At 43.8% G+C, this 10,705-nt stretch overlaps 1 protein-coding gene across 1 annotated transcript in view; it reads right to left on the reverse strand.

Moving 5' to 3' along the window:
• The window catches only part of Pdgfrl (platelet derived growth factor receptor like), a 55,081-nt gene extending 46,332 nt beyond the window's left edge, over positions 1 to 8,749 (reverse strand). The window contains exon 1 of the mRNA XM_047550165.1: positions 8,502 to 8,749. Coding sequence (XP_047406121.1) covers positions 8,502 to 8,556 — 55 coding nt within the window. The 5' untranslated portion in view covers positions 8,557 to 8,749. The remainder of the gene's footprint in view (positions 1 to 8,501) is intronic.
• Between the last annotated feature and the right edge of the window lie 1,956 nt (positions 8,750 to 10,705).

Here is a 10,705-nt window from a genome sequence, read left to right on the forward strand (position 1 = left end):
AGAAAATCATAATAAAAAACTCAACTAGAGCTGGAGTTGTGGTTTAGTGGTACAGCACTTGCCTGGCATGTGTGAGGCCCTGGGTTTGATACTTAGCACCACATAGAAATAAATAAATAAAATAAAAGATTCATTGACAACAACAACAACAAAAATTTAAAAAAAAAAAAAACTCAACTAATTTGGACTGAACTGTGAAATAATAAATTTGGCTTCCAGAGAGGGTTGCCTTTTGATCTATGAGAAGGAGCCATTTAGCCTCCATTCAATTCAGCCTGAACCAGACTCTGGAACCAATCCTGCTCCTGGGAACTCTCAGCTCAGCCCACATCCGGTCCTTAGCACACTTACTGCCTTCTTTGGGCTTTCAAGCCTTGCTCCCTGAACCCTGCTGTTTCCTGAGGTCTCAGGTCCAGTCAGGATCAGTCTCCTCTCCTAGACCTTAGTTTCTTCTTCTTTCCTTTCCTTCCTCTATTCCAGTTCTTCTGGGTCATAGTTCCTGCTGAGCTTTCTCAGATTTTCCAAGGAGTAAAACTGTGTCCTTGAATCCTGTTCTCCAAGACAGAGACCCCAGTGCCTGTTGTTTGCCTAGACTCCCACTGACCCTGAATGTATGATTTATTCACCCCTGGTTCTAATGATGGCAAGGACAGTGACCACTTGCACAGGTTTCCCCAGCTTCCTAGAAGGAGAAGCACTGTAACTAGTGGGAACATACCAGACCAACAGAAGTACACTAATTCAGCAACATCAGTTATAAAGCAGAAGCCTCAGCTTTGCAATAGGGTAGAAGCCACATTTTTGGGGGGAGGGGTTTGGTACCTGATATTGAACCCAAGACTTCGAACATGCGAGGCAAGCACTCCTGACCCCTAGCAGTTATATTTATTTCCCCTAAAGATAAAAATAAAAGCCTACCATGATAATGTCCAGGTTATCTGTGCCCCATAAACATTCACTCACACTATGCTGATGAGATTAATGGACCTCTAGACTAATGTCTAACTTAGTGTTGTCTTTATCATAAAACAGGAATTCAAGTGATCAAAATGACCATAACCAGCTAGGCACAATGGTGCATGCCTGTAATCCCAGCGATTCAGGAGGCTAAGGCAAGTTCAAGGCCAGCCTCAGCAATTTAACAAGGCCCTAAGCAACTTAGCAAAACCCTGTCTCAAATAAAAAATAAAAAGGGCTGGGGATATGACTCAGTTATAAAAGTTCCTCTTGGTTCAATCCCTAGTACATTAAAAAAAAATCACAAAATGATAATAACCTTCTGTAAATCCTATGGAATTTAGTCTTTGTCTGACTTCTGAACTATCAGATCCTATGGGTCTGTGCTACTCAGGAACATCAGAATATCTGATTACAGATTTTTATGCATCCAAATATTTGCTACTATATTTGCAAAATAATATGACTTTTTGACCAAATAGACTCACCAACTGATCCAAATGTATCACTGGTCCAGCTGCCTGGCCACAGAATTAATCCATGGTTTGATGTTAATGATACTTAATTGAAGAAGCCAGCCTAAAGAGAGTTGGAGATGTAGCTCAGTGGCAGAGCATGAGCTTAGTCATATGTGAGGCCCTGGATTCAAGCACACACATACGCACAATCCTACCCTAGTGGCCCCACAGATACCTAGAGTACTGGGATTGAGGAACTGCCAAAAGCCATGTCTATTTTTTAAAAGAATATGACTTACTTATATAAATTGGTTATATCCCAAAAGTCTTTATAAGAATTTATATTATAAATGAATAAAAGTAAAAATCTATTGCTATTGCATTTTTTAAACTATTGCATAGCTTGTTTTATAGAGAAATAGGTGGCAAAATTTATAGACAATGAAATACCATTATTGGCTTCAGTTCTCAGCTTGCCACCTGCATGGTCCTGGGAAGTTATTTGCCCTCTCTCTGTCTGAGCTTTCTCTCCCATAAATTGAGAATGATATGGTAATAATACTATTGCAAGGATTGTTGTGAGAATTAAATGAGCTAGTGCGTTGAAAATGCTGAAAATATTGTCTGATCCATAGTAAGTGCTAGCTAAATGCTATTGGTTGCTTTGTAGTTGTCTCATGTGACTTTATGATAAATCAGTGATGGAGACAAAACAGATATCATTATTTTTTTAATTAACAGATGCCAAGTAGGTGACTCCAGGACATTGAGAAGGTAGTAAGTACAAAGCCAGATTCTTTGTCTCCAAGTTCAGAGCATTCTTTGGTACATGCCATTGTCTCTCCACCGGAGAGATGAGCATATTGTTGCAATTCCACTTTATTTGCACAAATCTCAGGCACAGCACCATTGTCTAAGTGGATTCTTGGATGGGCCCAGCCCTTCACAAGGAGTTCCAAGCCAAACAGAACTTGATGCTGGGGTTGAGAGCACAGGGGCCGGAGATGACTTTTCCAAGGCATACATTAGCATCCACAAGTGAGGAGACGCTGGTCAGACGCTCCCAGTGAATGACCACATGTTACAGAGCAAGAAGCAAGCAGGAAAAGGGTAGTGATTATTCAGCATCAATGAAAGATTTCCATTCAGGCCTTCTTCATGAAATCTGATCTGGCTACTAACCTCTCTAATTCCATACGCTTGTGTTGGAGGAGCAAATAAATTCATTAAATGAATCATTGCTGCTTAGAGGAGGATTACGTGCTAAATATAGTCATTAACATTAAAGAGCTACAGCTGTTTGTTTTCCTCCCTGATGGGCAATTCAGGGGAAAAGCCATCCCTGAGGGTAGCATCAAGTAGTCACACCATAAACCCTTGGGAGCAACTCAGATGTTCCCTATTAGTTGTGTAGACTGAGACATCCACTCATTTTTCCACTCTTCCCGAAACACTCCATAATAACACATACTTTTCTAAGATCCGAGGTGAGATATAGAAACATGACACTAAGGAGATAAAAAGGTGGAAAGATGAGACCTTTCCCTTCCAGAACCTCTCTCCAAATCCCTTCCCACCACTTTTTAAAGTATCATTTTTATAAAATGACAGAGGATTCATTACTTCTTCTGGATGGGATTTGAGGCATTTTCCAGAATATCTATTAGAACACAGAAGATGATGCGCTTCTTAAAAACCTTTATTCCCTTGGCTGTCAGGGCATTGTACTGTCATTGTGCCTCTGACAACTCTGCTGTCTCCTCGGCCGCTCTTCCTCCTCTTCCTTTCCTGCTCCATCTCAGTCCCCAGGACTTGGTCCTTGCAACTTCTCTCTAGTGACACTCACTCTCCAAGAGACCGCACACCATCCAAGGGCTGTGGCATCACTTTTATGCTGAAAGCTGCCCTTCCTCCAGTCTTGACCTTGCCTCTGAACTCAGATCTGAATAGCCCATGGCTTACTCAGCACTGCTGCTTAGAAAACTAGCCAGCATCTCAGATTTAACATAGCCGTAACTGAACTCTGAAAGTGACTCAGACCTACTCCTTCTCCAGGGTTCCCTTTACCAGTAAATGGCAAGTCTGTGGACCCAGTTGCTCAGGACAAAAACCTCTGAGTCTCATTCAATCATTTTCTTTCTCTCCTAAGCCACATCCAATCCAGGAGCAAATGTTTTTGGTTTTAACTTCAAAACAGACTCTGACCCCAGTCTCTTTTCCCTCTGTCCACTGCCATCATCCTGGGCCAAGCCACATTTCACCCACACTATGAAATCACCTCATAAGTAAGCTCCTGGCTTCTACCTAGAACTCTTAACCTCTGAAAATATAAATCAGATCATGGACATTTCTCCACTCAGGACCTTCCAGTGACTTTCATCTAATTTAGAAGAAAGCACTAAGTCTTCCCATGTGCTACAAGGCTTTACCACCTCCTGTCACATCTCCTGGTCCTTAACCACTATGGTCATCAGAACAAACCCACCTGGAAGCTGCTGCACCTGCAGGGCTCTTCTTTCCGACATCTGCAGAGGTTGCTTTCTCACCTTGGCAGGTCTCAGATTCTCCATCCAAACAACACACTCACACACCTCTCATGTCTCACCCTGGGTTATTGGTGGAATTATGTTCCTCAAAAACACATGTTGAAGTCCTAACCCCTGGTAACTGTGAATGTGACCTCTTTTGGAATAGGGTGTTTACAGATGTAATCAATGTTTTACTTAGCTTTTTTTGCTGCTGGGACTAAAAGACCAAACTAGAACAATTTTAAAGGAGGAAAAGTTTATTTAAGGGCTTACATTGTCAGAGGTCTTAGTCCATAGAAGACCAGCTCCATTCCTCTGGGCTCGAGGTAAGGCAAAACATCACGGCTAAAGAGTGTGGCAGAGGGAAGCAGCTCACATGGTGATCAGAAAGCAGAAAGAGAGACTCCATGCTCCAGATACAAAATATATCCCCCATAGCCAAGCCCCCAATGAACCACTTCCTCTGGCTATACCTCACTGGCCTCCAGTTACCATTCAGTTAATCCCATCAGGGAATTAATTCACTGATTAGGTTAAGGCTATAGCCCAATCATATCTTTTCCAAATCTTAAATTGTTTCACTTGTGATTTTTGGGGTCACCTCCCATCTAAACTATAACAGTCAAGTTAAGATGACATCACAGCATAGGGTCTCATCCAGTATGACTGGATGTCCTTATGAAAAGAACAAAGACACACAGAGGAGAACGCCATATGAGGACAGAGACATACCCAGAGAAGACAGCAATGTGACATCAAGCTATACTGGGGTGATGCAGAGGTAAGCCACAGAGTACCAAGAATTGCCAGACACTACCAGAAATAGACTTAAAAGGATCCTGCCTAGAGTTTCAGAAGCAACAAGGCTCTGCTGAAACTTTGATTTTGGATTGCTGGACTCTAGAACTGAAAGAAAATAAGCTTCTGTTGTTTCAAGTTACCTGGTTTACGGTACAGGTTGAGCATCCCTAATCCAAAACTCCAACATCCAAAATCCAAAAGTTTTTGAGTACCAACATTACATCACAAGTAGAAAATTCCATGCCCACTGGGTACAGTGGTACATGCCTGTAATCCCTGTTGGGGGCTGTGCCATGCGGACGGCGCCTGATCACATCGGCAGTGAGGAGGTTAATTGACATAAGCACACTCAGGTGATTTATCACTGGCCGTATTCAGTTAAGTCCACGTGCATAACGTGTGCACAGGTGTTCCCGAGTGCGCCTGCTCGGGCCTGCTCATTTTAACCCTTGCATGATGGGGCAGCTGGCTCCTCACCTGATAGCAACTGGCGTGGCCCCGCCCTCCGCCTCCTGGAGGGAATATAAGCGGGCAGGGGCGCGACAGTAAGCAGCAGCAGCTAGCAGCAAGAGGCGAGAGAAACCACTAGCAGAAAGGAAGAAGAAGCAGCAGCAAGCAGATAGAAGCAGCTAGCAGAGAGAAGCAGCGGGCAGCGGGGGAAGGCAGATCACAGAGCAGAGAATTGAGAACACACCTCTAGATCACAGATAGGTAGCTCGCAGTACGCGGGATGCATCACTAAGAAGCACCTCAGATAGAAGCACCCTTAGTTCACAGGATGCAGGACGCACCTTTAAGAAGAAGCAGCAGAAGTCTAAGAAGAAATAGATCTCTGATAAGCGTAGAAGCCTCTCTTTCTCTAAAACTTTCTCTCTAAGCAAAGTCTCTCTTTCCCTCTTATGCAAAGCCTCTCTCTCTCCTCTCAAAGCAAGTAAGTCTCATTTCCTCTATCCTCTATAAACAAGCAAGGAAGGAAGCAGCTCAGAGATAGAAGTAGCTCAGTTTCCAGTCCACCACTGACAAATACCCGCGCAATTGTTGCCGTGGGTGGTAATAAATATCTGCAGACAGCAACAATCCCAGTGACTGGGGAGGCTGAGGAAGAAAGATTATGAGTTCAAAGCCCACCTCAGCAACTTAGCAAGGCCCTAAGCAACTCAGTGAGACTGTGTCTCTAAATAAAATATTAAAAAAGGGGATGGGGATGTGACTCGGTGGTTAAGTGTCCCTGGGTTTAATTCCTGGTTACCAAACAAAAAAAAAAAAGAAAGAAAGAAAGAAAGAAAATTCTATACTCACCTTCATGTGACATGTCACAGTCAAAATGCAGATGCACTGAAAATATTGTACATAAGGCATATATGAAACAAATGAAATTTGTGTTTAGACTTAGGTCCCATCCTTATTATAATCACTTATATATATGCAAATTTCAAAATCTGAAATCTGAAACATGTCTGGTCCCAAGCATTTCAGATAAAGGACAGTCAACTTGTTTGTTATAGCAGCTGCAGGGAACTAATACCCTGCGTTAATGATTCTTCATGCCACTTATCAGTTTCTGAAATTATGTCTTTACTTGTTTACTATCTGTCCTCTTCATTTGAGTATGAGTACCTCTAACTGGGATCTGGGGCGATTTATTCAGTTTTCCTGCCTCATTTTCACGCTACTGGTATAATGTGCCCCTCTAAATCCACCGACCCCATGAAGAAAAATAATATTTCTAAAAACCTAAGTCACGTTAGAATTAGGCCTGGCGAACGTTAGGTTAGGACAAATGTTCACCCTCACTTGCAAGGAAGCCTTTTCCTTGTAGAATACTCTCTCCCAGATGTGATCTCAAAAACCAGAAATGCTATGGGACAAGTAGAGTTATGTGCTACAGTTTGGGATCAGCAGCAGGCAGCACTGGGATCAATCTGCCAATCAGAGACTGGCATTGAAAAGACTTCCGGTACCACTTTCATTGGTTGGTCCTGGTCTGAACCTGCCCCACAACTCAAAACAGAAACAAAACAAAACAAAACAAAATAAAAAACACAAAAATTATTCTGGATAGGCGAGGAAGACTGTTGTATAACTTAATAAAGCAAATTTACTTTACCAAGTATGTGTTCAACATTTAATCCAGTCTATAAATCATACATATGTACTTTAAAAAACAAAAACATAGCATTATTTTCACACATAAAATGTATCCATTATTTCTTTAAAAATATTCAGTCTGTATTCCGCTTTCTCTGTCTCATAATGCTCATTGTATGACTCACATTTTGTTTAAACAGATGCTAATTAATTTAGGCAGATGTGGTAGCAATTCAAATGATCTGGGCACATGGTGGCCAAAGACATCTCCTGAACCTCTGAGACTGGCATCTAGGGTACAAACAAAATGAATGGACTGTTTGAAATTATTTTGTCTGGTCATTTCCTTCCCTATTCAAAAAAATGATACCAAATACTGTATTTCCTCTATTCCAGCAGTCACATACAAGGACCTGCCAGGAGCATTTTAATATTGGATTTTACAAACTGAACTCATGCCAACTTCTCTCTGGGCAGAGTAAACATCTGCTCCTCCAGCAGAACTCTGCCTACACTTTATTAAGTATGGTTCTAGGCTTAAGGATCCTCATGCTCAACTTCAAGTTCCACAAACCACCCTGAACTTCACAAACTAGAATTTTTTTTCCAAATGATTATAGTTTCATAGAAAAGAAAGAACAGTTCAGGATTGAGGAGTGTTTAAAATTCGAGCAGGGTTGAGTCAGCTCCAGTGTGAGGTGGCATAACAGCAAAAAGCTGCTTTCCAATCAAATCTAAGCAAATGCATGGCTGTAGCCAAGGAATTTCAAGGGAGGTTTGAGGATACCAGGATGTAACCAGATGAAAGATGTACTGTAAAAATAACACCAATTAAAAAAGCAAACTAAACAGCTGACAACACTACTATGCAAATAGGATATATATTATCTATATCATATGTGTGTGTGTGTTTATAATTATAACAATAATACACACATAAAGCACATATAAAAATAGAGCCTGATCCTGTGGTTATGATGGACCACAAGCAGGCACATGTTTTAAAAAGCGCAGGAATGTACAGTCCCAGTAAGTGGTACAAAAATGCATTTTCTTCATCTTTTCCCATCATAAATAAGCAACGTGACAGAGGTGGGGTTTGGATTTAAGGTTTCACAAAAATTTTTGGTCAAAGACTTGTGCAGATCTTGCAACCCTAACTGATATACAAAAACAAATACAGGACTGCGGCGAAGAGGGGGAGGACACTTGGAATTTTGTGCAAGAATTTTGCTTAAGAATCAGCAATTGCCTTGCTTGGGTGGCACCCGCACAAAGTAGCTGAGGTCCGACTGCAGCGCGGAAATGGAAGCGATCCACCCCTCCCGCGCCACCTCCCAGACCGACACGTTGACACCGGGGGATGGACCAGGCTCTGGCTGGGGATGCTCCGTTTGCCCGGCGAGGGCTTCCGAGAGGGTTGAAGCGGACCTGATGGGCTCCAAAGGGTCCAAGTAACTGTCACTTTCCCAGAAGGAGAGCAAGAGAGGTGGAGAGCAGAAGAAAGGAGACCCTCCTACGAGGGGGCAGGTGCACCAGGCTGGGAGTCGTGGGAGGAGAGCCACGGACTCCAAAAGTTGGAGGAATTGTTGGCTGAAGCACGACGGGGTCTGGGGGTTCCCGGGCTATAGTCGGCACAAACCGGATCGTAGCCAACCGAGTCACTCACCATCCTCCAGCACTTCGAGCACCAGGAGAAGACCAAGCAGCAGCCAAAGCTTCATCTTCAGGGTTGGGGCTGCTGGTCCGTGGCGCGGCGTTGCGGGCTGCGCAGGGCAGGGCAGGGCAGGGGCGCAGGGGGAGGCGGCGGGCGAGGGGCGCCGCCTCCGGGCGGGAGCCTCAGCAGCACGGGGCGGGCGGCTGGGACGCGGCAGCTGGAGGATTTGGTTTCATGAGGAGGAACACAATTTGGGGGGAAAGTTGGTGATTTTCTAAATTTTTAAAGATTCCCTGTGTAATGTGACCTCTCCCGCCCCCTGGCGGAGCGGTGAAGAGCAGTACTACTTCTGAGCTCTGGGAGGAAGATCTAAGTAAGGGTGAAAAATCAATGACAACCACTCCTTGATTTTTCTCCAAGTTTCGTCGTTTTTACCAAGTTTACAAGTTCTAGATGGTCTAGTGTAAGCCTGCGGATGTGGATGGAGTCACACAACTATAACTATGCACATGTCATCAGCGCTCCACCTGCTCAGACAGGACCCTAGTGCTCTGTAAAAAGTTTCCCCTAAGTTTGATCCGAGAAGGGCTCTGTAAAAAGTTTCCCCTAAGTTTGATCCGAGAAGGGCTCTCTCTCTCTCTCTCTCTCTCTCTCTCTCTCTCTCCTCTCTCTCTCTCTCTCTCTCTCTCTCTCTCTCTCTCTCTCTCTCTCTCTCTTTCATTTTCTGCACTGTTGTCCTTGGTTGTTCCCGCTGTTGCTCTATGTCTGACCAGAGATGGACTTTGCACCCAGGCCTGAACCTACTGAACGATAGTGCAGCTGAGACCTCAGATGGGAAGTGCCAAATAGGTAGGTCTGCGTGCCATCAGAGGGGTTCACATTTGGCCAACTCCTTCCCTAGTGTCCCACCAAGGTTTTGGAGGAACTGCTTGTTCCTCTTGTATACAGAAACCTCACTGCTCTACATAAGACTATATGGGGGGTTTAGGAAGATCTGTGCCCTTCACCCGGCTAAAAAAAAAATTCTAAGCAACAGCATCAGTACTTTCCTCCCATCTTTTGTCAGTGCTCTGGGCTCTTTAATAAGCATAAGATTTATTTTCTCCAAGTAGGCTCTTCAGTTCTAGTAACTGAGTCCCCCTCTAATGTACATTAAGAACCCCCCCAAAAGCTAGGTGTTGTTGGTGTCAGTAGTCTCCTGTACTCAGGAAGCTGAGGGGAAGGATGTCTTTGGGCCCCCATAAGTTCCCTACCAGCCTGGACAACATAATGAGACTTTCTTTGAAAACCAAAGCAAAGCAAACCAAAAAAAGGTTAAATGATATTCCTATGTACCCTTCTGTGTCCTCACCATGAAGCATTTGGAGATGACTAAGATGATAAGGAAAAAGTAACACAAGTGGAAATACAATTAAATGCTAAATTGTATGATGCCTACTATTAATACTAGAGAATTTCAGGGAGTGGAGAGATCAGTACAGGCTGGAGGAGATTTGTGAAGTCACAGAGGTTCATGGCTTGAATCTGGAGAGTAGAGGGAGGAGGGAGGGCAGAGGAGAGCATCCTCTTGGGCTGACCACCTTCTGGTCAAGGGGGCATCGGCTAGGCACAAAGCAAGGCCCAGGAACTTTGGTTGATCACATGAGAGGGCAGATTCATTATAAGAGTAAAGTGGGAAAGATGACTGAACTGACAGTCCAGGGGTGCAGACAGTGGGGCTGTGGTGTGGTAGAGGACTTAGGCATTGTGTGTCCCTCAGCAGAGAAAGGTCAGAGGTTCTCGAATTTGCCATCCCTCAAGATCAAAGCAGTTTGCAGTGTGAGGGCTCCAGTGTGTATCTCCCGGGTGAGAAGCAGGGATTCAGTGGGAAGCCAGTCTTACTGTGACTTTAGCACCAAATATTACAACCAGAGATTGCTGGACTGGAAGTAAGAGGAGGGGAACTTCTTCCTCACTCCCAAGGTGAAAGGTGCTGGAGTATAGGGTAAACAAGTGTTTTCCAACTACTTTGTGCTGTAAAAACCAAGAATTCTACATTCTGTAACCATAGCTTTGCCATCCACTGGCACTGACGTGGGGAAAACAGTTGTTTGGGAATAAAAATGGCCAAGGATTTCAACTCCTCTCACTACTCACTTAACCAACCTTCTGGGATCTTGTATTCATAAAAGGAGGGAACTAGACACCTGTTTCAACATGTGTACCGTGTGTTTGAT

The sequence above is a fragment of the Sciurus carolinensis genome, chromosome 4 (genome assembly GCF_902686445.1).
Source record: "Sciurus carolinensis chromosome 4, mSciCar1.2, whole genome shotgun sequence".
NCBI lineage: Eukaryota > Metazoa > Chordata > Mammalia > Rodentia > Sciuridae > Sciurus > Sciurus carolinensis.